Source organism: Mustela lutreola, chromosome 3, assembly GCF_030435805.1.
Source record: "Mustela lutreola isolate mMusLut2 chromosome 3, mMusLut2.pri, whole genome shotgun sequence".
Classification (NCBI taxonomy): Eukaryota; Metazoa; Chordata; class Mammalia; order Carnivora; family Mustelidae; genus Mustela; species Mustela lutreola.
In genome coordinates this window covers 138,494,101-138,521,654 of record NC_081292.1, presented here as the reverse complement: position 1 = coordinate 138,521,654, position 27,554 = coordinate 138,494,101, and the positions used below count along the sequence as shown (strand labels likewise).

General features: G+C 38.0%; 1 protein-coding gene and 1 long non-coding RNA gene across 2 annotated transcripts in view; one reads left to right on the top strand and one right to left on the bottom strand.

The window, feature by feature from the left end:
* Positions 1-335: 335 nt before the first annotated feature.
* Positions 336-21,141, bottom strand: LOC131827049 (uncharacterized). Its single transcript, XR_009351865.1, has 4 exons — positions 20,914-21,141; positions 13,081-13,161; positions 12,340-12,423; positions 336-1,427 (listed from the first exon to the last, which is right to left on the bottom strand). It is a non-coding gene; the product is annotated as an uncharacterized LOC131827049 (long non-coding RNA).
* Positions 21,039-27,554, top strand: part of AGPS (alkylglycerone phosphate synthase) — a 151,368-nt gene continuing 144,852 nt past the window's right edge. The window contains exon 1 of the mRNA XM_059166946.1: positions 21,039-21,393. Within this exon, the coding sequence (XP_059022929.1) occupies positions 21,056-21,393 (338 nt within the window). The 5' untranslated portion in view covers positions 21,039-21,055. The remainder of the gene's footprint in view (positions 21,394-27,554) is intronic.

Here is a 27,554-nt window from a genome sequence, read left to right as displayed (position 1 = left end):
ATTCTAGAATATAATGAGAAGAATGTAGAGCTAATTACTATGCAAGGTATACACTACACAGAGACTTGGATTATAAATTTAAAGAATATGTCCAACAGCTGAGCTGACATCATTGACTTGATGAGGTCTATAGATAAAATTGACTAATAACTTGCATAAATTTCTGACCAGGTTTGCTAAAAATGTTATGCATGACAAACCATGAAAACAGGAATGAGAAGTTCATGATTTACCATAAGCAAGTAGTAATTCATTTTGCCATCTACTAATCCTGCTGTTTGCAGCAAGTTCTCTAATTTCCCCAGCCAGGGGGAGATAATAGAGCAAAACATGTCTTGACCATAAACGTCTTCAAAATATTTGCTGTTTTCACAGTAATTCAGTACAATGAAACATGCTGGTACTGTAAGTCAACATTTAACAGTAAATTATTTTAAGGAAACAAAATCAGTAGGTTTTAAAACCCAGACACAGTTTAAAAGTAACGCAAGTGATGAAGTCCCAAAAGTTCATTTTCACTTTTGTTTCCTTTGCCTTTGGAGACATATCTTGAAAGAATTTGCTGTGGCCAATGTTGAAGAGATTACTCCCTATGTCCTCCTCTAGAATTTTGACAGATTCCTGTCTCACACTGGGGTCTTTTATCCATTTCGAGTTTATCTTTGTGTATGGTGTAAGAGAATGGTTGAGTTTCATTCTTCTACATGTAGCTGTCCAATTTTCCCAGCACCATTTATTGAAGAGACTGTCTTTTTTCCACTGTATAATTTTTCCCGCTTTGTCGTAGAGTATTTGACCTTAGAGTTGAGGGTCCATATCTGGGCTCTCTACTCTGTTCCACTGGTCTATGTGTCTGTTTTTGTGCCAGTACCAGACTGTCTTGATCACAGCTTTGTAGTAAAGCTTGAAATCAGGCAATGTGATGCCCCCAGTTTTGCTTTCCTTTTTCAACATTTCCTTAGCAATGTGGGGTCTCTTCTGGCTCCATACAAATTTTAGGATTGTTTGTTTCAGCTCTTAGAAAAATGCCGGTGGAATTTTGATCAGGATGGCATTGAAAGTATGGATTGCTCTAGGCAGTATAGACATTTCAACAATGTTTATTCTTCCGATCCATGAGCATGGAATGGTCTTCCATCTTATTGTGTCTTCTTCAATTTCTTTCATGAGTGTTCTGTAGTTCCTCATGTACAGACCCTTTACCTCTTTAGTTAGGTTTATTCCCAGGTATCTTATAGTTCTTTGTTCTATAGTAAATGGAATCAATTCTCTAATTTCTCTTTCTGTACTTTCATTGTTAGTGTATAAGAAAGCAACTGATTTCTGTACATTGATTTTGTATCCTTCCACATTACTGAATTGCTTTATGAGTTCTAGTAGTTTAGGAGTAGAGTCTTTTGGGTTTTCCATATAAAGTATCATGTCATCTGTGAAGAGAGAGAGTTTGACTTCTTAATTGCCAATTTTTTTTTTAAAGATTTTATTTATTTATTTGACAGACAGAGATCACAAGTAGGCAGAGAGGCCGGCAGAGAGAGAGGGGGAGGCAAGCTCCCCGCCCAGCAGAGAGCCCAATGCGTGGCTCGATCCCAGGACCCTGGGATCATGACCTGAGCAGAAGGCAGAGGCTTTAACCCACTGAGCCGCCCAGGCACCCCTTCATTGCCAATTTAAATATCTTCTATTTCTTCTACACAGCAAAGGAAACAATCAACAAAACAAGGAGGCAACCCACAGAATGGAATAAGATATTTGCAAATGACATTACAGACAAAGGACTGATATCCAAGATCTATAAAGAACTCCTCAAACTCAATACACACAAAACAGATAATCATTTCAAAAAATGGGCAGAAGATATGAAAAGACACTTCTCCAAAGAAGACATACAAATGGCTAACAGACACATAAAAAAATGTTCATCATCACTAGCCATCAGAGAGATCAAAATCAAAATCACACCGAGATACCACCATACACCAGTTAGAATGGCCAAAATTAACAAGACAGTAAACAACATGTGTTGGAGAGGATGTGGAGAAAGGGGAACCCTCTTACACTTTTGGTGGAAATGCAAGTAGGTACAGCCACTTTGGAAAACAGTGTGGAGATTCCTTAAGAAATTAAAAATAGAGCTTCCCTATCCCCTACAATTGCACTACTGGGTATTTACTCCAAAGATACAGATGTAGTGAAAAGAAGGGCCATCTGTACCCCAAAGTTCATAGCAGCAATAGCTACAGTCATCAAACTGTGGAAAGAACCAAGATGCCTTTCAACAGACGAATGGATAAAGAAGATATGGTCCATATATACAATGGAGTATTATGCCTCCATCAGAAAGGATGAATACCCAACTTTTGTATCAACATGGACAGGACTGGAAGAAATTACGCTGAGTGAAATAAGTCAAGCAGAGAGAGTCAATTATCATATGGTTTCACTTACTTGTAGAGCATAAGGAATAACACAGAGGACATTGGGAGATGAAGTGGAGAAGTGAGTTGGGGGAAACTGGAGGGGAAGACAAACCATGAGACACTGTGGACACTGAAAAACAAACTGAGGGTTTTGGAAGGGGTTGGGGTAGGGGGGGTGGGTGAGCCAGGTCATGGGTATTATGAAGGGCACATATTGCATGGAGCACTGGGTGTGGTGCATAAACAACGAATGCTGGAACACTGACAAGAAATAATATAAAGTAAAATGGAAAAAAAGAAAAAAGAAAAAGAAGAATGCAAGCAAGCTCTGGCTTTATTGGAAACCCAGGCATTAAGAATCCTGAATTGGACCTTATTAACTTTCTGACTTGTGCTTTTCATCTAAACTTTTTTTCATCATTTATTGAACACCCCCAGCATGCTTACACCCACTTAGAGCATGCCAAAGATGCAGTCCTAGAAGGTCACTTTCTAAAACAAAAAAATGGATAAATGCACAAAGATTTTTTTTTTTTCTGGATTAAAAAACTGAAAGAAGATTAGGAAGATTGCTCATGAAATTCAGGGTGGGAAATTTATACCCAAATTCATGAAATTTAGGTATAAAATCTGTCCATTTTATACAAACATGACATTTTGTCCAATTCTGAACCCCACTCTCTCTATAATGTTGTTGTCAGATCAAGTTAAATATCAAGGACAGAGCTGCTAATATCTCATCCTCCACCATATACAACTTTCCTATCATCTTCTCAAATAAGAAATAAAGGAGTACACTTGGAAGCATCATGATTCTTTGTTTTTAAATTTATTTATTTATCTATTTGACAGACAGAGATCAGAAGTAGGCAGAGACGCAGGCAGAGAGAGGGGAAGGGAAGCAGGCTCCCTGCTGAGCAGAGAACCCAATGTGGGGCTTGATCCCAGGACCCTGGGATCATGACCTGAGCCAAAGGCAGAGGCTTCAACCCACTGAGCCACCCAGGCGCCCCAAGAAGCATCATGATTCTTGCCATATGCTGAGATATTATGAGCTCCTTCCTTTCCTTTTTGTAATGTTCTTATAAATCTGTAACCCTCCCCTCCCTTCATCCTAATTAAGAAATAGTGGACTCATTGCTTCATCTATTCTACCACTTGCTAAGTGTTTCAGTATCATCTTGAATTCTCGGCTTTCATCCAGGGAATTAGCAGGCTCATGAAATTTGGTCACCCATCTTGATTATGACTTCCATGTACAGAAACACTGAATTTATATGTGTATATGTGAATGTTTGTGTGTGGAATAAGCTTTCTAGGTATGTCTAAAAGGCTCGATTCTGCACAATTGGCTGAACTTACAGCTAATAGAAAAAGGTTTTATTACATAGATTTACCTTTAGTCTCATATTCAAATGTTAAGAATATGCTGCCATGACCCTCATTCAGGACATTAATAATGAAACTCAGATTGAGTATTCTGGGCCACCATTCGCAGAATGATTTCATCAATGATCACTGTTCTTTGGGTGCTGGCCTTCGTTATTCATATCTTGTAGGATATATACTCTGTAGGACCTTAAAATTAAGCCAATGTATTCCAAAGGTATTAGGAGGAAAATCATTCTGTGGATGAAACCCTATTACACAGGGTTACAAAGAACTTCAGGACCTTTAATGAGTAAATGGGCAATTTGACTTTTTAAGGGGGCAGAGTTACAGTGGGAAGTGTTTCCCAAATTTATGACAGTAGAACCACAGAAACATGCTTAGTCTCTAGAAGAACTAGCATCCTACCGAATTTACTCTGGGAAAGCTCCAACTATATATATTTCCAAAGTGGCAGATCCCTGCAATCAATTCTCTTTCTCAGGGAGGAAAAAACATAGAACATTCCATAGGTCTCTGGAAAATGCCCAATGGCTATTTGGTGTTGGACCGACTTCCAGTCGGGCACCAGAACCAGATGTACAACTACCAAACTAGGCTGATCACCTAACTGGTTCTAGGTTAGAATGCAGAAATCCAGATTCAATGTAGGCAGTTCTTCCCATTATATTATACTTGGTGTGTGTATGTGTGTACATTACACTTGTACAGAATCTCAACTTAAAAAAAATATTTTAAATTAAATTTTCCATTTATCACTCTAGAAACCATAACACTCTATCTTAAGGCTAAAGTCAAAACTTTGCCTAAACCAATAAGAAATAATTAGTCATAGACTGAGAAAGGGAATGTGAAATAGAATGTAAAGCTTTATTAGTTTTTCTATAATTATATTAAATATTTGTGAGCATTTGAACTGTGGTTGAAGCAGACTTACCTGTCATTTTCCTCTTATTTGGATAGCCTGTTATTATGTTATAAAATGAATTTGTTTGATATCACTTCTCTTTAAGAAGCCATTTTAATTGCTATCTGAGCAAGGAATTGGTACTTTCCTGATGGATTAATATATTATTTTACTGATTTTAGTGGTTTTTTTTTTAAGATTTTATTTATTTCTTTGACAGAGAGAGACCCAGTGAGAGAGGGAACACAAGTGGGGAGAGTGGAGAGGGAGAACAGGCTTCCCACCAAGCAGTGAGCCTGATGTGGGGCTCAATCCCAGAACTCTGGGATCATGACCTGAGCAGAAGGCAGATGCCTAATGACTGAGCCACCCAAGTGCCCCTGTTTTAGTTTTTTTATTTATATCAAAACTGAACTAAGCTGGGTTGTCCTTTACTTTCTGCCTAGCACTAAATATTTCATTTATCTTTTTGCAAGTTTTAGGAAGTTTTATCTTCCAAGGTCTAAAGCAGAATGACAAAGGACAACATGTTCTTAGGAATACTGGTGTTTTTTTAGGATTATTAACTTTGAACATACTTTCATTTGTACTACTTCATTTGAACTTAACAATAGCCCATCAGATAAACAAGATTAAGGTCTGATTAAAAGGTAACTGTGAATAAAGGTAAAGAAAAGAAGAGAGAAAATGTGATACAACCAGAACTTCAATCCAGATCTCCTGACTCAGGGTTTCGAGTTATTTCTACAAAAGAGGGTTTCTTTCCCTCACTAATACTGTAAGGTATATGCCATCAGACCCTCATGCTAAATATATTCAGTAATTAAAAATAACATCTCTGACCCAACGTTTGATTTCTACTCTACTTCATCAAGACCAACTGTTGTACCTAACTAAATTATTTTAAGATTTGGGGATAAAACCACCACCACCTAGAAACCATTAACAAAGAAAAACAATTATCGTTACATGGTCAATTGTAATCACTTTTGCTTCCCTGTTTAGGGGAGTATGTGTGAGATTTTTCTCACTCTTCCATTAACACACACAATTGAAGAATGCTTTTCTGTTAACCTTTATAACCATTTTATTTTTTTAAAGGATTTTATTTATCTATTTAAGAGAGAGTAAGAGAGAAAGAGCATGAGCGGTGGGTGGGGGGTGATGTGCATAGGGGCAGAAGGAGAGGGAGAAGCAGACTCCCCTCACAGAAGGGAACCTGACATGGGGCTCCATCTCAGGACTCTGGGATCATGACCTGAGCCGAAGGCAGACACTAAACCAACTGAGCCACCCAGGTGCCCTTTTTATATCCATTTTAGATTGTATTTCATTTTAGATTGTATCTCATTTCTTATTTATCTTTCTCTCATCTTTCCTTATAAAATAAAAAACCATTCTTTATATTACTCTTAAGTAATTTGGCCTCAAGGAATCTTATCTAGGATCTGAGAGAAAATTCCCTGAAATATGAGTGACTATAAGATTAGTTTTTTAAATGAAAAAAGAATAAAAAGAGTTTTAATGAGTTGACAATAGTTTTGAAGTCACAATATGAAGGAATATTCATTTTAATTCCTCTGGAAATCTTGGAGGTGCTCTTAGGTAGAACCTGGATAGAAGGACAGACTGCTACGATCTTAAATGTAGGTATGTTCTGTCTAACCTCTGAACTCCCTCTTAGCTGCTGTGTCCTTGTAGTATTTCTATTCTTGACCTATCAAAACTTGCTTTTAGGAGAGAACCTGCTATTAATCACTTATTCTTTGGTGAGATATTACCTAACTTTTATGAGGTTTTCTTTCATGTTTGTGTAAAAAAAGGTTTATTTCCAATGCTACCCTCATTGCCTCCTACTTCACACACAAATCATACAGGATAAACTTCTACCTGTGGTTAAGGACAAGTCAGTCTTCAAAAATGAATGTATGAGAAAGGAATTAGACCTACTGCTAGCATCAACACTGTTCTTCCCTGGGGAAAAGTGTCTGCTAAAGTGAACCTGAAAGGAGGAAAACCTAAATAATTTGGCAACATAAACATTATAATGCATGGAGTGTAAATCAGAGAGGAGTGTCTCTTCATCCTGAACTATGTAATTATCTGTTAAAGAATAAAAAATATTTTATTTTATTTGGGGGGGGGTGCAGTATAGGTCTTCATTCTTTAGAGCAGTACCAAAAAAAAAAAAAAAACCCACAAAAAACCATAAACCTTTTCCTTTAAATAGATACCAGTGAATTATCTTGACAGGAAGAAAAAACCTGACAACAATATAATTCCACATGTTCTGATAACATCAAGAAAGGACTAAAAAAGGAATCTGCACCTCAGAATTGTAGGATATTGAGAAGACTGTTGGGTTGGGAGGAGATAATGATTAATAGTGACTATTAGACTCAGAATGAAGAGTCACATGCATCAAACTCTTTCCATTAAAAAGAGTTAATTTATATTCAACTGATTGCAAAAATGATTAAGTCTCTCTTACCAATGAGTAAAGTTATCATTAAACCTATTTCTTTCATGATAACTATTATGAAAGTGAAAAGATGTCACTCATCTTTCCGCTTTTCTTCTATGGTAGTTAAATAATCATTCTTTGACTTGCACAATTTATCAATTTTATATTTTTAAAAAGATTTTACTTATTTATTTGAGAGAAAGAGAGAGAGTACAAGTGAGAGGGTGATGCAGAGGAAGAGGGAGAAGCCGGCTCCTTGAGCAGGCTCCCACTGACATGGGGCTGGATCGCAGGACCCTGGGATCATGATCTGAGCCAAAGGCAGATGCTTAACAGACTTGAGCCACCCAGGCGCCCCTGTTTATCAATTTTAGAGCTACTTTTGAGTATGTTATTAGTTTTTATTTTTGATGAGATAATACCTACTTGCCAATACATCACAGCCTTCATTATACTCTCATCGACATCATAATTTTAAAAAATAGGCTTCTCTAGGTGGACTGGAATTTGTCTACATTTCAGTGATATACCCATATCAATTACTATGAAGTTATTGGGTTATTTGCAATGAGGACTTGCATTCTGAAAGTATGGTAGGAAACCCTGAAATGCTTTTCAAAACCACTAGTGCTAGAAATCAACACTGTGTGTTGGATTTAGAGGTGTGTGGATTTAGAGATGAATACAGAGGAAGAGACTGAGGCATAACTTTTTTTTTTTTAAAGGTTTTATTTATTTATCAGAGAGAGGGGGGGAGAGAGCAAGCACAGGCAGGCAGAATGGTAGGCAGAGGCAGAGGGAGAAGCAGGCTCCCCGCTGAGCAAGGAGCCTGATGTGGGACTCGATCCCAGGACGCTGGGATCATGACCTGAGCTGAAGGCAGCTGCTTAACCAACTGAGCCACCCAGGCGTCCCAATAACTTTTAATTAGGTGTGTATAAACTGAGGCCTAGGAATAGCTAGGGGCTGTCAGTTTGTAAATTTTCCAATGTTTTCTTCAAGGCCTCTAATTATGGGTATAGAAGATTATTTACTTCCTTTGTTGAAATTTTAAGATTGTGAACAGCAAAAACCATTTGCTGTATTTTCTTTCTTTTCTACCATGATTCTTTGTTTGTGGGGGTTAAGTTTACAAATCAACAAAAAAGCCAGGCTGGAGCATTTGTGCCAAGTCAGACTGAAGTCCACTAGGGATGGGACTAGAAACCAGGAGCCAGTTTTTGGCAGAGGGGCATGCATGATCCCATTTGGGAAGAGCGGGGATAAAAACAGAATTTAGCAGCAATTACCACTACTGTCTATTTAGCTCTGAATGTAGACAAGCTTTGCATCCCTTGGCTTGGGTGCTTGATAAGTGTTCTCTGCTTTTATACACAGAGATTTATAGCAGTAAGTATTTGCACTTTTAAAAAAAGTTTTACATGACTCAAAGTTACTGTTTGGCAACCTCTTTAGTTAACAAAACCATCCTAGATAGATTAGGGCCCAACTATACTTCACTCAAAGACAACCCTTGAAAATCTACCTTCATATATCCTATCTCTAATATTTGAGAGTTACTGCTCTTCTTCTGTCCTACATCTAGTAGTTAGCCTCCAAAACGGTCCCCAATAATCCCTGCCTGCTGCTATTCACATCCCGTGTCTCCCCTTCCATGATGTACTAGGGTTGGTCTGTCTGACCAACAGAATAAGACATAAATGATGGTATGTTATTTCCAAGACTAAATTATAAATGACTGTGGCCTCTATCTGTGGTGCTCTCTCATCTGCTTGGTCTCCCTTTCTCTTTCTTTCACTCTCTGTCTCAAAACTTACTCTGTGGGAAACCGGCTGCCATGTCATGATAGCATCCAGGAAGCCTACTACAAGAGAGGCTTGTAATGGAGGTTGGCTAACAATCTTGTGAAGTGAACTGGGAAAGGGACTCTTTGACTCTAGTTGAGCCTTGAGATGACTGCAACTCTGGCCAACAGCTTGACTGCAACATCCTAAGAGATTGTGGGCTGGAACAACCTGCATGAGCCACTCCTGGGTTCCTGACTCTTAGACACTATATGAGATCATAAATGTTTATTGTTTTAAGCTGCTAAATTTTAGCAATCGATAACCAGTATACTGAGTGTACTGGATTATGTACTGATGTGTACTGAACTGGGAAATATTGGCTTTATGTTAGGTTGAAGTAATGACCTCTCACTGTTTTTGCAGGTGGCAATTAATTTCTCATCATTGTTTTTTCAGGGTGCTTTGCTAAGCTACTGCAGACAGTAATTGACCTGATGTTGTCTTATTCCCTGACAGAGTTCATTCAAATCGTGAAGGACAAAAACATTTCTCTCTGGTATCTATTTAGTCATTTTGGTTCACCATTGGACCTGACCTTGCAAATATGACTTCTGAGTGGATAAGCAGCACAATGTATTTTATAGTTGTTTTTATCATCTCTTAATTTCACAAACATGGGGTAAGAGCAGTTTCATTCAATAACAGAGAAATCATGGCATGAAAGTTAAAAACTACTTGGGGCTACTAGGACCACTGATCAATTTACATTTATGAACTAACACTATTAGCATATTTGATATTTGAGTGTTGGGAAAGGTCATTATGTATACTGAGATTTTTTTTCTCCTTTACACTTTACAATGCTTTCTAGAAACTTTAGAATTTGTACTGATTGTTTTTGAAGTAGTAATAAAAAAGACAGAGCTAACATTTAAAATGTAACTCTTAAGCTTCTTATTACAGAAAAATTTAAACATATATAAAAGGAAAGAGCATGTGAATCCTCATGTAGCCACCACCCAGCTTTAAGATGGCTAATTTTGTTTGGACTATTCTCTAATCCGCTTGCTGCCTTCCTGGATCACCTGCACTAGATTATTTGGGTAAAAATCCAAAACATCACATTTTTCCATAGACAAGGTAATTTTAATAATCCTTCAAAGCTAGGAAGCAGAAACTTACCTGTTGTTCTTATGGATTGGTTCTAAGGAAAATGTGCCTTAGCTGAAATATATTTTTATTCTAAGCAAGTTGTGTAACTGGTTTTTGACCTATATTTTATGAATTCCTGTAAGCTAATATGGAATTTTCATACAATATTATGGTGGTTTTATGTATTCATATGTGGAATTCTGGGTTTCTGAAATTTTTTTCCTGACATTTTAAGATCTGCTGGAAGATCCACAGATTGGTTATAATAAACAGACACCCTTGATAATGGAGTCGTCTTTAGAAAATCATGATTAGAACTTGGGATGAAGCTGACTACAAATGTACTTGTAGCTAAATAGCAAAAGGGCAGGTTAATGGGTAGCCACTGAAGGCTGATTTCCCTGACCTCTTAAAAGTACCACCCAGATGGGATTGGGAGGGAGACAAACCATAAGTGACTCTTAATCTCACAAAACAAACTGAGGGTTGCCGGGGGGAGGGGGTTGGGGAGAAGGGGGTGGGATTATGGACATTGGGGAGGGTATGTGATTTGGTGAGTGCTGTGAAGTGTGTAAACCTGGTGATTCACAGACCTGGGGATAAAAATATATGTATATAAAAAATATATGTTTATAAAAAATAAAAAATAAAAAAAAAAAAAAAAAAAAAAAAAAAAAAAAAAAAAAAAAAAAAAAGTACCACCCAGAACTAGTATACAAAGTGATTCATTCACTCAAACATCTTCCTGTCCCTTTGATAGAAGCTCTGGCTGCTGTGGGGCCTAGATGTCTTCATGATTATTATTGTACCTGGTGTCATGTTTTTCCAGCTGGTGCACCGTCTCCCCGTAGGAGATTTTTTGATGTTCATCCCTCTACCAGCCTCCTGCTTGCTCTCTGGAGGCTCAACCTATGACCTCCTCTACACAGGCAACCTTCTAACCTGAACTGTGGCTAAATAGATGGGCTTAAAAGCTGTTTATGGATCATATGGCTCATCATAAAAATAAATCACTAGAACGGACTATAATTAAAATTTCAGTAATGTGAATTTCAACTCTGCTCCATCCTCAACCACACATGAGCAAATCAGAATATTACTTTTGATCCAGGAGCTTTGGACTTATTCTCTTTTCTTTTCTTTCTTCTCTCTCTCTCTCCCCCTTTCCTTTTCTTTCCTTTCTTTTTTTTCTAGAAATAAGAAATGAATTGGAGCCCCTGCATAGCTCAGTCAGTTAAATGCCTGACTCTTGATCTCAGCTCAGGTCTTGATCTCAGAGTCATGAGTTCAAGCCCGATGTTGCATTCCATGCTGGGCATGGAGCCTGCTTAAAAAAAAAAAAAAAAAGAGAGAGAGAGAGAGAAGAAATAAGAAATGGATCATAGTCTCCTGATATTTAAATCCTTTTAAAACAGAAATGGAAAATTAATCTAACACTTCAAACACACCATTATTTTGCACACAAGCTTAAAACAAGGTGGACCAAGGATACATTTCGAGGACTATATTCAGAGGGTCAGAAAATGTCCTTAAAGAGGGTATATTAAAAGGGTCCCCTTTAGCAGAATTAGTTGGCCTTGAAATGACCATCTTCACTTTCATGCCTTGTATTCTAGCTATTAGTAGTTCTACTCAGGGCTCCACTTTGAGGTGTGTTTCCTGCCTTGATTTCTCTTAGGAGGATCTCCCAACATTAGTTTTGGTTGTTTTCCCATGACTGTCTCATTTTAGTGACCCTGAACACCTACTTTCCATACATCTTTTCTAGCTCTGATTATATTGACTCAAGTTGAAGATCGAAAGAAAAAAGATGGTTTCAAAAGAAAGAAAAAATACAAAGGGGGTGGTTGTTAAAGAATTAGGAAAAAAAAAATAAGAGCATGAAGAAGCTACCATATAACTTTGTTTGAAAATACAGTCATTTAATATGTCAACATTTTGTTTTTTATTTTTAAAGATTTTATTTATTTATTTGAGAGAGAGAGCACAAGTGCAGTGAGGGACAGAGGGAAAAGAACAAGCGGACTCCCCACTGAGCACGATGCTGGATCTCAGGATCCCAAGATCACGACCTGAGCCAAAGCCAGACCCTTAACTGACTGAACCACACAGGGGCCCCTGATACTGTTCCTTTAAAAGCAGATTTTGGGGTATAGTGGAAACATTGCATGGGTAGTTAGTAGATCATTTTAAACATTTGATTCAAAGTAGCTCTCATACCTCTTTAGGCTTCAAGGAGATATGATTGCTGGTGGTTGGAGGTAGTGCCATGGTTCACCAAGACTAGAGAAAAAACTTCTTTAACTGTAAAAGGATAAGAATGGGATGACCATTAGAGATGTGTGTATCTCTAATACACTCATAGTAGCTTTGGGAAGTAAAGATGGCTCCCTGTTTAGGAAAGATAATAATGGGAAATGGTTGAGTAGAGAGAGAGCTGAGGGACACCTATAAAGCGTTAAGCAGGATAATTATTTCCACCATAAGTTCTCCTAAGTACGGAGTAGGGATTCCTAAAGACATATATAGTACTGAAGCAGTCAAAAGTAGACTTAGCCAGGGGCGCCTGGGCGGCTCAGTGGGTTAAAGCCTCTGCCTTCAGCTCAGGTCATGATCCCAGGGTCTTGGGATCAAGCCCCGCATCAGGCTCTCTGCTCAGCGGGGAGCCTGCTTCACCCTCTCTCTCTCTGCCTGCCTCTCTGCCTACTTGTGATCTTTGTCTGTCAAAAAAATAAATAAAATCTTAAAAAAAAAAAAAAGTAGACCTAGCCAGAGTTGAGTTACAGGCTCCCGGAAACCACTGACTTTTTGCCACAACAGCTTCAAACTTGGCTCTTTGGAGCTTTGGAGGATTCTTAGTGCACTCAAAGACTTACTCTGTTTCTTTATCCCCAAAGAATATGTTTGAGCAATGGAAAAAACAATTCCCAGAATACCTGAATTAGGACAGAAAGGATTTACCTTTGAGAATATTTCTTCTACTGGGTGCTTGATCGCTATTGTCCACACATACAAATGGTTAATCAGGAAGGCTTAAGAAACCTGGAGGTATGAAAAGGCCAAATGCTAGGATTTGTGAATACACAATTTCCAAGTTATGATCTCCACAGCTTTAAAAAAAAGTCGCGTTGGGAACAATTGGCCCCGAACATCCTTTTAACTATTTATCACTTATCTAAATGCAATGATAAAAATAACTTTCTAAGCCCCAAATGGGAGTGAGCCTGAATTTACAAGGTAAATCAACAATTTAATTAAATTAATGATTAACAAAACATGTCACAAAAGTCACACTAAATTTATTAACTCCAGTTAAAAGAATTAATTTTCTGTTCATACATGAATTGCATTTCAAAATTTTATTTTATTTTTTCCAAATTTGATTTTAACGTATAGGAATCACTTTCAAAATGTTGTATAAAATTTAAAAATATATATTTCATATAGAATGTATCAAAGTATTAAATTATGCCTTAAATATTTTTGACAATGTTGTCTTTTATCAATAATGGCCACTGCATACTACTTTATGGTAATAGAACTACTTCTAGCATCTAGCTGTTTAGAGTCAAGCCTAGCAAAACATTTTAGCAGACATCCCTAGGAATTCAGAGCAGCAGTTCTCAAGATGTGGTCTGGAAACACTTGTAGGTTCTTGAAATGCTTTCAGGGGATCAGCAAGGTCAAAACCATTTTCATAATAAGAATTAAGATGTTATTTGTCTTTTTCAACTCATTCTCTCATGAGTGTCGAGTTTTCCAGTAGTTAATGGCATGTGATATCTCAAAAGATTGAATTCAGAAGCAGATATGAAAATCCAGCTGTCTTCTTTCAAGCTATGCATTAAAGAAATTTGCAAAAATGTAAAGGAATGCCATTTTTCTCAGGTTTTTTTTCTGAGAAATAGTTATTTTTAATAAAAGTGTTTTATTTAGATTAATATTGGCTTATCATTATAAAATAATAAAGAAATACTTCAATGTTTTTCAATAGTAATATCTAATATGGTATATAAGTAGATAGGGAAATAAGTAGATAGGTAGGTAAATAGATATAAACAAAAGCTCTTTGGGGGAGTCTCATTTTTAAGATTATAAGAAAGTCCTAGAGACTTAAAAAATTTTAAAAAGTTTACCGCTTTAGAGTGTTAATTAATAAATATCAAATCTTGCTTTTATATGTCCCAAAGAAAATAATTATTTTAAACTGACTTTGACTTTGGTTTCCAAAATCTTGCACACTTATCATTTTACAGTAAATCTGACAGGTAGGCAGGTTAGAAATTACTCTTACCTGTAACATGAAGAAATAAAGAAACAAAGAATTTTAGATTGCACAGTAAGATAATAAGAGAACATAAAGTACTTTCAACTCTATCCCAGTGATTTGGCTGATTAATTCAGTTTCTCCTTAACCTATACAGTGTGATTGTGCATCCTGATATAGAAATGTATTGCAACAGAACATGGAACCACCTGTAGCACTTTCACTTAAACATCTTCACTACTGAAGCTAAGTCAGTGCCCCTTACTGGAGTAGACAGCTAACATAGTTCAATGTTCCCCTGTCATTCAAAAACATTGTTAATTTCTTTTGTGGTTTTTTTGGTCCTCATCGTTTGCCATTTGCTAATTCGGTTTCTTCTTACAACCGCTAAGAGGTCCTCAGGTATACCCAATAGGCTGACTTCCACTTGAGAATGAATTCCTAAGCAGTAGTCTTTTCAGGCTTATCATGCAAATCCTCTGCTCAAGAACTTTTAATAGCTCTCACCAGGTCAAGTTTTTACTCTTCTACTGTTTTCAGTGCTCTGATGATTTGGTCTCACATTACCCATTCAGCCTTATTTCCTCTCCCTCTAACACCAATTATCTTTTCTAGGAAGGCTGTCACCCCTATACTTGCCTCATTTTCACTTCCATAATAGCAATTGAAATTTACTATATTTTTTGCACATTAATCCTTTAATAGCTCTGGGAAGTAGTCATTACCATTCCAGTTTTATAGATGAGGAGACACACCCAGAGACATTAATGTGACAAGCTCAAAATAACATATCTGGTCAACGATAGAGACAATATTTGAACCGAAGTCTGTCTGGCACTGAGGCTAGTGCTCTCAGCCATTACACCAAATATATTAGTAAGTCAATTGAACTCAAAAGGGCTAAATGACCCAATATTTACACTGCTTAAAAGAAAACACCTAGAGGGCACCTGGGTGGCTTAGTCTGTTAAGCCGGCTACTCTTGATTTCAGCTCACATCATGATCTCAGGGTTGTGAGATCAAGCCCCACATCAGACCCCCGCTCAGCAGGGTGTCTGCTTGAGATTCTTTCCTTCCTCCCCTTCTCTCCTTCCTGCCTCTCTAAAATAAAATAAGTGAATATTTAAAAAACAACAACAACACACCTAGGCTGTTTACAAGAGACACATTTAAATATATACGAATACAGAAAGATTAAATAAAAGCTAAAGGATAGGATACCCCCCCACACACAGTGGCGTAGCTAGAGTTCAATGCAAAAATTATTATTAGAAATAAAACGGGATATTTGGTCATTGTAAAAGTTTCAATTTATCAGGAAAATGTAATTTTGACATGTTTAATATATTTTTTTGAAGTACAGGAAACAAAGATTAGCAATACAAGAAAAGTTAGATAAATCCATAACAATAGTGGGAGATTTTAACATACTCCAATAACTGATAAAAATAAGTAGACAAAAATACCAGTTAGGATATTGAGATTTAAACAATATAATGATCAGGCCAAATTTGTATTTGGGGAACACTACTATATCCCAAAACAAGAACAAATACAAATTATTCTTTTCTTTTTAAAAAATTAATTATTTTTTTAAACATATAATGTATTATTTGTCCCAGGGGTACAGGTCTGTGAATCATCAGGCTTAGACATTTCATAGCACTCACCATATTACACACCCTCCCCAATGTAAATTATTCTTTTCAAATACAAATGAAAACTACTTGGGACTGAATAGTAACAAAAATACTGTTATCAAAAGGGGAATGAAATCAATTACTTAGAGAAAAATGTATAGCCCTAAACACATATATTAGAAAACAAACACCCAAAAAAGGCTGAAAGATCAATGAACTAAGCTTTCATTTCAAGAAAGTACAAAAATAAAAAGGAAAGGAAAGGAAAGGATAAAGAATATTAGCAGAAATTAATAAGAGAGAAAACATACATATAATAGGGTCAACAAAGTTAAAAGTTGGTTCTTAAAAAAAAAAGTATATAATTGATAAATGCCTGGCAAACTGATAAAAAAAAGAAAGATAGTGAAATAACCAATGTTGGGAATGAAAAGTGGGACATTATGGAAGATCTTATAGCCATTAAAATGATAATAGAGGATACTGTGAAAAACTTTATGTCAATAAATTTGGAAGTATAAATGAAGCAGATAATTTTCAAAAAATACTGTCAAAGACTGAAACAAGTAGAAATAGAAAATCTGAGTAATATTAAACTATTTAATCTATAAATAAAAACCTTTCCATAAAGAAAACTCTAGGTTCAGACCATTTATTTGATGACTTCTAACAAACATTTAAGGAAGAAATAATAAGCAATTTTACACAAACTCTTCCTGAGACTTAAAAACCAAAGTAATACTTGCTAACTCGTTTCTTGAGGCCAGCAAAAGCTGACATGTTCCTATTAGAGAACTAACAGACCAACTTTACCATATACCGAGTTAAAAAGCCAATACCTGGCTATTAAAAAGGCCAATACAATGACCAGGTTGGATTTAACCTAGCATTGCAAGGTTGGTTGACAGTGGAAAACTGGTCCATGTAATTCACTGTACTAACAGGATAAAAGAGAAAAATCACGTGATCATCTCAATAGATGCAGGAAAAAAAACCTGATAAAACTCAATATCCATCTATGGTCAAAACTCTCAACAAACTAGGATTAGAAGGTGAGTTTCTTAATCTGCTAAAAGGTTAAAAAAAAAAAGAATAATCAGCAACTCACTTCAAACAACGGCAAAATGTTGAGAGATTTCCCTTTGAAACCAGGGACAAGATAAGGGTGCTACTCTCACAACGTCTATTCAACATTGTACTTGTGGTCCTAGCCAGCAAGGTAAGGAAAGAAAAAGAAGTACAAGGTATAAATAAGGATTGAGAAGAAATCAGCTGAAAAAAATCAACTGTTATTGTTCACAAATGATATAACTATATATAGAAGATCTAAAAGAATATACAATAAGTTAAGACAGTGTGATACTGGCATAAGATAGACAAATAGACCAATGGATAAAATACAGAGTCCAGAAATACACTAATGCTATATGGACACTTGCCCTATAACAAAGATGGCAATGCAGAACAAGATCTTTTTTTTTTTTTAAAGATTTATTTATTTATTTATTAGAGAGAGAGAGAGAGAGCATGTCTGCATGCACAAGCTGGGGTGAGGGGGTAGGGAAAGGGACAGAGGCAAGGGAAAGAGAATCCCAAGCAGACTCCCCAGAGTGCAGAGGGGCTTGATCCCACCACCCTGATATCATGACCTGAGCTGAAACCACGAGCTGGATGCTCGACGACTGAGACACCCAGGCACCCCTGGAACAAGATCTTTTTGACAAGTAGTGCCCAAACAGTTGGGTACTCATATGGGGAAAAAAAAAAACCCAGAGACTTGATCTCTACCCCATAAACAAAAATCAATTTCAGTTAAACTATAAATGAAAGGAAAAACAATAAGGCTTCTAGAAGGCAATACAACAGATTTATCTTCATTATACATTCACAAATGATGATATCCAAATGGTCAACAAACATACAAAAAAGGCCCTCGATCTCATTAGTAAAATCAGGGAGATATGAATCAGAATCACAATTAAGGTAATAGTATATAATAGTTAAAACTAACTAGACTGACAATAACATATGGTAGAGCAATGTTCATATGCTCCTGGGATACATTTGTACAATCTCCTTGCAGTAGTTTGGCATTTCATTATCTATTGAACATATGCATCCTTGGAGACCTAGTAATGTTATTCTTACATGGGTACTTAACAGAAATTCATCTACATGTCTACCTCGAGACATATGCAAAAATGTTCATAGCAACCTTACCCATGAGAGTCCCAAATTGGAAACAACTCAAGTGTCCATTAATTATAGAACATTAGCTATAGAAACTCTGATATGTGTGTGTGTGAATATATATATATATATATATATATATATATATATATATTTTAAAGGAATATTATACAGCAAAGAAAATGAATGAACTACAATTACATGCAATAATAGGGATGAATATCACAAACATAATGCTGAATCAAAGAAACCAGACACAAAAGAACATATCATATGATTATTTAAATTTTAAAAGCTGGTAAGAGATGCATGCTTAATTGTTAGAACCATAAAGAAAAACAAGGAAATGTGTACTATGAAACTGAGGATCGTGGTTACCTTTGGCGGATAGGAAGGGCTAAGCCATTCCGAGAGGGCATAAGGGGGATTTCCAGGGTGCTGGCAATGTTCAATTTCTCAATCTAGATGGAAGCTACGTGGGTGTTTGATCTGTGATAATTTATACTTTGGTTCATTTTTCTCTGTGTTGTATTTTACAATAAAAATGTATAAAATGCAAGAATTCCTTCATCAGGGAATTCCTTAAAATAGGTTACTCTGTTGATACATGCAAAATTTATAAATTTTGCTTCCTGAGAATTGGTGAGACGTGTATTCATACCTCAGTTTGGACAACAGTGAAGAACTCAGTTAACTATTGCCTAGTGTTAGACTAAGCTCTCTTGAGAGACAAGTAAAAATTAATAGACCAGCAGCTCTGTAGAGAAGTAATGGAAATCAGTGCAGTAATGTAGTGCATGTGATTTGGTACTATCCTATTTAGACTCTTCTTGTGCCTCATGTCAGAAGAGGTATCATAAGTGCAAATAAAAGGCATTCCATTTAAAATTCCTTTTGTTCTTAGGCTCACCCTTTGTTTCTGTATATGTGGTCTGCCCTTCATTGGATCCAGGTTATTAAGGGCCAAGTGTTCCAGGACCCAGAAAAAACAGGGTGTTGAGATGGCCCTCCTGAATGTTATATTCACTGAGGTTTTGCTTTTTGCGGTAATCCTAAGCATCCCAATGGACCACACTTTGTGTGGAACATTCTCTCTTTGAAATAAATTTCAAGGCACTCTGCTTGGGCTTTGTTCTTGTTAGGAGAGAGGGTAGGAAACCCTTTACCTACATCACACTTATCCCACCCAACAGTATCATATATCTCCCCCCGACATATATCCTAACTCCTAATTAGCCTGATTATATAATGCAGATGAGTCACTGACTTACGTACTTCTGTATCTCCTAGCACATAGTAATGAATTAGGTACATATGTTTTCACTGCCTGTATTTCATTACTGTATATATATATATTTGAAAAAAATCTCTAATTTTTCCACTGAGAATTCCTCCTCAGAGTTGGTGAGAAGTATATCCATACCTCAGTTTGGACAATAGTGAAGAAATCAGTTAACTATTGCCTAGTGTTAGACTAAGCTCTCTGAGAGTCAAGCAAAAAATTAATAGACCAGTCTCATTCCAGAAAAAAATTCTGAGGAAGTTGTTGCTTATTAATAGCATTTTTGTCAAGAAAAATGCCAATTTTACATGACTGCAAGCAAATTTTAATGCTCTTCTAGTAGCATGTAGAAAGAGTGTGAGAAGCTTGAGGGTTAGAGTGGCTGAACTCTCAAGCTTGAGGAGACTTTCCCCTTCGAGCACTCAGCGATTTGCTCCTTTTCCTTTTCTTCTCCATTCCAAATAGCCAGTGGAGAAAAGGAGCAGCTACACAGGAGTTGGGTTCAATGATTCCAGAGCTAACCTGGATATTTAATGTTGAACTATCTTTTAAGAGCTGGAGATCTGGTAGTTAACATCATCTTTCTCATTGTCTGAATTTTCTCAGAACTATTAAGTAGTTCTTTTAGATTAGTCAAATAGCTCCTGGGATATCTTAACTCTTTCACAGAGCCTGTGTTAGAAAGAAGGTGGTTATGTGGAAAGAAGGTGACTTCACTGGGCTTAGAATGCCTATGGCAACCCATTTTCTTACCATTCTCAAGACTTATCTTTGAATTGCTCATTATGCAAAAAGGAATTTTACTTCTGATGGTTAGATCTGCAAGGTGCACTGCCCTGGGAGATCCCCCTAATTTCACCAAGTGTTATTATCCAGAAAGTCAATTTATAGAAAAGCTGTTGGGCAATTCTATCTGCAGCAATAAAGCCTGGCTCCATTAAAGTAAGGAAGGGCATAGCATTCAGTAAGGAATGGAATAAGAATCTCGGTTGCAACTCCGTTCTACGTCCTCAGGCAAGTTAGTGTCTCTGAGCTTCAGTTTTTTCATCCGTACAATGGAGATTACTTGAGATCTAGTGTTAAGCACAGTGCCAGTCACTAAGTAGATGAGGAGAAAATGACCGCTATTTGCTCTAATGGTTACAAGCAACAAGGCAGTTTTGAGTTACTTTAGTGACGCAGAGGGGACACGGGGAGTAGCAGGAGCTCATTCAGAAGAATGGCGCTTCTTAAGCTGTCAGGTCCAGCAGTACCCTGGTCCTAGGCGTCTGCCCTGTCAAGCTGCTCCGGAGGCCAAGGCGACACCCGAGGTCACCACTCTGAGTACTAGACCATCGCGGGAAGCTTGTGGTTTGGATTCTGGACCAGCTCAACCCAGCCGTGTCTGGACCAATCCGGGACTGCCCAAACTCACCTGCTTGGCAGGTGCTCGCCGTCCGAGGCGTGACCGCGGAGGGCGGGCGGGCGCGGTGGGCGGGAGCTGAGATTGCTAGACTCCCGGCGCATGGCACCCGCCGCCCAGTCGCCGCAGTGGCTGCCGGGATGCGCCGCAGCGAATGGTCGCGCCGGGCGCCGCTCTGAGCGACCTTTCACCCGCGCCCAGCGGTCCGGGGCGGCGGCACAAGGCGGAAGCCATGGCGGAGGCGGCGGCTGCAGCGGGTGGAACGGACGTGGGTGCGAGCTCCGGCTCTGCAGCGGACCGGGACCGGGACCCGGACCCAGACCGGGACCGCGCCGGGCGGAGGCTCCGGGTTCTCTCGGGCCATCTGCTGGGCCGGCCCCAGGAGGCTGTGAGTACCAATGAGTGCAAAGCGCGGAGAGCCGCGTCGGCGGCCACGGCGGCGCCCACTGCCACTCCCGCCGTGCAGGAGTCAGGCACCATCCCCAAGAAGCGGTGAGTAGCGGCTCTGTGGAGCAGGCTGGCGGCGAGACCAGGCCCGGCCTGTGCCGCGGGAGGGCAAAGGCAAGGTGGGAAGGGAGGTGACACCAGTGGGAGGAAAGCATCCCGGTCCCTGAAAGTGAAGAACCGTCTCGAGAAAGAGTGGGCGAGACCCTGGACTCTGGCAGGAAGGGGGCGGGATGGAACGGTGCATTTTGGTCACTTTGGGAGTAACAAATCTGAAGGACTGTTATTGGGGAAGACTTCGGGGGACCCGTTTTCTTGGAGTCTTAATGCCAGGAATTCATTATCCTGAATTAATAGTTGGGGAGAAGGTCTTCGAATGGATAGAAAGGTTTCTGACATGATCCTCCAAGATTTAAGTTTGCACTAGGTGATGGCTTTCTTCAAATTCGCGCTAGACTGGGAGTGGCGAGAGGTGGTTCTTGGGGGGAAGGTGCTGACTGGTTTCTATGGGGGCAGGTTTCCATTTGCTTAGGGGCATGGTCTTTGACTTTGAAGGGAGAAAAGTGAGGGATGGGTAAGAAGCAAAAAACTTCAGATACTAGTTAAATGATTTAGGTTGTGGTGGTGACTACTGAACTCTGCTGTAACTAGAAGCTGAAAGACCCTTGCCTGTGGCTGAGGATGTTTTTAAGTGACCCTGGCTTACTACTCTTTGGAGAAATCTTAAGCGCTGATGGCAGCTACCAGAGAAAATATTTTCTGAGATGTGGCTTTGTCATGTGGACGAACTTTCAGAGTGGGAAAAAAAGTGTTGCTAATGTTTAATGATACTGTCAGTGTGCCAGAGATTGTGTTAAGTCTGTTATTTCTTTTACTCCTCTTCAAACTCTTGAGTTTTCTACAGATGAAGAAATAGAACAGATTTACAAAGCCTGCTTCAGATGTTGCATGTTAGAATTCCAGACTAGGTCATATTAACTTTAGGGTCAGTTTCTTAAATTGTACTACTTGTGGTTGAATTCATTTATTAATTCCACATTCATGAGTCCTTCATCTGCTAGTACTTACTCTACCTGGAATACAAAATGCAGTATTTACTTAAGGAACTAATAGCCTAGTAGGGCAAAGTCATAATACAGTGTGGTAAGAAATTTAGCTGATAACCATAGCAGATGGTCACTAACCCTAATTTTAGGTCTGTTTGTCAGGGGGAAGGCTTCCCAGAGTAAGGATTGAGCAAATCTTGAAGTTTGGGTTGGAAGTAACGTGCCAAAGGAGAAAAGTGTTTTTGGCAGAAAAACTGTATTCACAGATAAAGCAGCGAAAGACAGATTGGGAAACTGTTGGAAGTTCTCTGGGGTAGGAGGGGTTGAGAATGACAGGGGGTGAGGAGAGGAGGCAAGTCTTGTTTGCAGGATTTTATGTGGGGCAAAATATTACATTTACCTTTTAGAAAGGTTGCATTGGGGCCGAATTGAAGAAGGTTAAGCAGAAAGTTAAGGCTGGGAACCAAGACCTGAGTTTGGATTTCCACTACATGATTCTAGTTGCATGACCTTGGGCAAGTCACTTAACCTTTTTCAGAGCTTTGGTCCTTTGTCTGTGAAAATGAGGACAGTAATTCCTGCTCTGTAGTGTTGCTGTGAGAATTCAGCAATACAGAGTTAAGTGATCAAGTGCTTTAAGTGCATTGCTGGTTATACAACCCTTCAGATGAAATGGTAGATGCAATTTTCATTGAGTCCAAGGACAGGGTAGCCAATTAGGAGACTATTACTCTGATGGCAAATACTGCCATTCTGAACTAAGGTACAATACTGGGAGTAGGCAAACCTATTTGAAAAAATATTAAGACGTAAATTTTTTATGACTTGTTTACTGAATGATGGGAGAGGGAGGAATCAAAGATCACATCCTGGCCACAGGCTTCACTTGATGTTATTTGAGCCATCATTGGGTTTAAAACTTTTTTTCCCCCAAGTGTACATAAGGGGAAATGTACATTACCCCTTCATGTACATTTATGTCTGTTCATTTGTATGTATCTGTATGATGTACATTTTTATGCATGTTCACAATCTTAGAACTAAGTAGGTAGGTCAGGTATTCCTTATAGTTGGATTTAGGGGCCTTCATCTGCAACAGTCAGAGAAAAATAATAATGTTTATAAGGCACACTGAGGTAATGAATGAGGCTTCCCATGGCTGAAGGTGACTGGTCTCTGTGGTTACTCCGTAGACAGAAGGCACAACTGTTACCTATCATTGGTGTAGATTATGGTTAGAAAGCTTTGGTCTTTGGTTCAGAGTTAGGTGTGGCTAGTGGTAAAATCTAGCCCTGTACAACTGTTTTGAAGTTTGAATCAAAATATGAGGGAACATAAAAACTTTTATTAAATAGAAGAGTGATCTCTCTTGGAGAGTGATCTACTTGCTATATTGTTGTTGGGGAGCCAACTTCCTTCTGCCTTGCTGGGCTTCAGTTTGCCAGCAGCCAAGCTGAGTTTAAAGGGAAGACGAATGATGGAGCAAGGAGCCAGCATGTAAATCTAATAAAGTGTGAGTGTGACTATTTGTCTCTTATTTTGGAATCACTTGCTGATGTGTGTTATTTGTATAACTCCTCTCTGATTACCTTGGATGATGTCACTGGTTGTAATTCTTCTATCTCAGGGCTGGTTTTCATCACAGAATTGAAGGGGTGACTTCTTGAAACTTCATGTTTTCGTTTCCCTCACAGGACCTTCACATGTTAATTTATCCAATTTTTATAGAATAGTTGCTTTATGACAAGTATCATCCTAGGCACTGAAGGCAGAGAGATAAATAATTGTCCTCGCCTCAAAGAATTCACAGTGGTAAGGGAGATACACATTCCAGTACAGTTTGAGTAAAGCTGCTATGAATACAGATGTAGATAGATGTAGCAAAAAGGAAAGAAAGAGTGATTATCCTTGGGGTCAGGGAAAGCTTTCTGGAGACAGTTTTAAAATATGGATGATGGTGTGGCAGATTGATTGGATGGTGAAGACAGTTCCAGGCAAAGATAATAGCATATGGCAAAGCAAGGGGGGCATGAAAGTGCATATTGTATTTAGGTAATTGAACAATTCAGTATTGGTAGAGGTGGGAGTGGTGTAAAAAGAGGACGGCCCTGGCCCGTCGTGGAGGCCTTGGTCTATAGATCATCAGTCCATTAATTCATTCATTTACTCATTCACTCATTCATGCGTGACTATTTCAGTGCTTACTATGCAACATATAGCAGTGGACAAAAACTCTGCCCTTATGGACTTACATTCTAGTTGGGGTGGAGATAGCAAATAAGTAATACAGTATGTCAGATGGTTATAACTGTAATGAAGAAAAATGAAGCAGCCAAAGAGATTAGGTAACAGCAAACCTTTGAGGCAGTTAAGCTGGGAAGAGACTTGATCATATCGGGTTTGGGTTTGCATCCAGGTACAGTGTTAAGAATAGACTGGAGAAGGATGAGAATGCACATAGGAAGACCGGTTAGGGAGCTGTTACAGTGGAACAGGTGAGAAATAATGAAGGATTAAATCAAGATGATGCCAATGAGAATAGAGGAAAAGATGGATTTGAGGTTTGGAAATTAGTGCATTAAGTAATACATAAGATTATGTGACTCTATGCCATAGGAGTTTTGGAGCAATGATAATAGAAGAGGGATGGTAAGAGTCTTGAGCAACATGGATATTTAAGAGGGTGGGCCAATCATAACCTGTTGCACTTATCACGTTGGTCTCCTATGAGTTGATTCTAATTACTTCTATCCAGGAACATATATTCTCATTATTTGAAATTGCTGAGCAGAGTTTTGAGAGTGATAAGTGATGGTTTGCTTTTGGACCCTCTGTTTTTCTTTAAATTGCATGAATAGTTTCTTTTTTTAATCTTGCTACTGGTTGCAGTTTTAGATTCTTGAAAATCATAGTAAATGCCAATTATGTGACATTTTTATACCTTGGTTTTGGATTTTTTCAGTTTAAAAAAAGCTATTGTAATGTTAGAAAAAGTGAAGAAAAAATCCCTTGTGACATCCGTCCCTGTGCACTGTTAACGGCTTTCCCAGTTGTGGTTTGTGTTAGTCAGAACTGTTCTATGGCAATTTTTACAGAGGTTACAAACTCTCCTCCGAACAAAAGAAGATCTGCTTAAGACTGCTACCAATTGCTTAATTTACTTATACTGCCATTTATGCACACCATTCTTTAAAAAATGATGTATTATTTAAGAGCTCCCAGAATCCCTAGTAGATGTTTTCCAGACAGAAAAAAGCTGAGTTGACCTTGTGTAAATGTTTCCTAGGAGGGCATCTTTGTCATGCCAAGTTTCAACCATTTATGATTAAAGAGATCATGATTAAGTATAGTGTCATATGGTTAAGGCACTAGTTTATATTGTACTTACTGAATAAATTACAAAATATATGATCCTATCAAACTGAAAGTCTTAATTTTCAAAAACACAATGCATGGTTTTAAAAAATAGACTGATCTGTTTCCTTCTATGAGTGGATTTTGCTGTTTCATTTGTGGGAGAGAACAATTTGAGAATAAAACAGAAATATACTTCTCTTAGATTGCAAGTATCATTTTGGAATGGACCACATTTTCTGCAAGTAGACTTCTTTATGTCAGGAAGTTACCTACTATAAAGCCACCTACCCCCAGTCACTTAATAAAAATATCTAGGAATAAATTAAGTGATCTATTTTTAGGCTGCAGGGGAGTAGAGTGCTGTTGTAGTCAGATGATATACTTTATGGAACACTTTAAAAGGAAATGCTAAGCAAGTATTACTCCTTCCAATTTTATTTTCTTATTATTGATAAGAGAATTTCTGTTGTTCAGCAGATTAGTATGTTAATTTCAACTCCAAACCAAATCAAAATATCCTGAGTAGAATTTACTCTTTTGGCACGAAATAGTAATTACCCTCCTCCCATTAGTATTCTCCTCATTTGTTAGGCTTTAGGAGTAATATTTAATTTTATCACTGTCCCACATCTGAGTTGAGCATCAGTTGAGAATATACATAGAGTATAGACAAGTGGAGATAAAAATGCCAGCTTTATTACAAATGAAGTTGATTGGAGAATATGGCTTAGATTTGGACTACCTAATAATTACTCTGAATTGGATAGATAGTCACAGGTAATGCTGGACCACAGAAGGCCTCCCCTGCCAGAGCAGAGCCAACTCCAGAAATCTTTATACATGGCCCTGAGACAGACTCTATTATAACCACTTTGTAGCTGATAAATTCTAAGGAGAGAGAAGGCTGACTCCAGAAGCTTGGTCCTCTTCTCAGAAATTACTAACAAGGTAATTCACTCCTCCCATGAGGAGGGATGACTGTGTGACCATTGGGGAGATCAGGTCAGCTACTCTTCTGAATTCCCTCCAGACTGGAAACTGGATGCTGGAGAATGGAGGTATTACTGACACATTTTTGAGTAAATTAAGGGAAAGGGTTGAAAACTTTATGGTAGGTAGTCGTCCACCTGCATCATTTGCATGTGTCATTCCCATTGCCTACTGAATACATTCCACAATTTTCTTGGTTAGGGCAGTTAAGGTCTTCCAGGGGAACAAACTGGCCTTTCTAGGCCTCTGATTTCCTTGGTACCTACTATGTGCTCTAGCTCTACACCAGAATTATTGCTGTTCTGGGGACATGTCCTTCCTTTCCCCTTTTCTTTGATATGTTAATGTTTCCAAAGTATAGTACACATAGTAGTGATGGTCCTGAGATAATTTGGGATGGTACGTGTCTTACAGTCTTACTTGGGTGGTTATAAATGTTTGTGTATATACTTATTATTTTTTGTTAAACCTTTTAATTAAGTTTTTATTAATTTTATAAATTATATAAATTATAAATTTTATAAATTATATAAATTATAAATTATAAATTTATATAATTTATAAATTAATTTTTTATTAAATTTATTATAAAAGTAGATGCACAAATCATGTTTACAGCTTAATTACTTTTCACAAATCGAGCACATCCATCTTATCAGTATTTAGATTAAGAAACAACATTACCAGTCAGTCCCCAGAAGCCTTCATGTTCCTCTTCACCTCCCACCAGGATAACTGCAACCTTGTCTGGAGTTGGATTTGCTTGTTTTGAACTTTACGTACATGGAGTCATGTAGTGTATATTCTTTAGTGTGT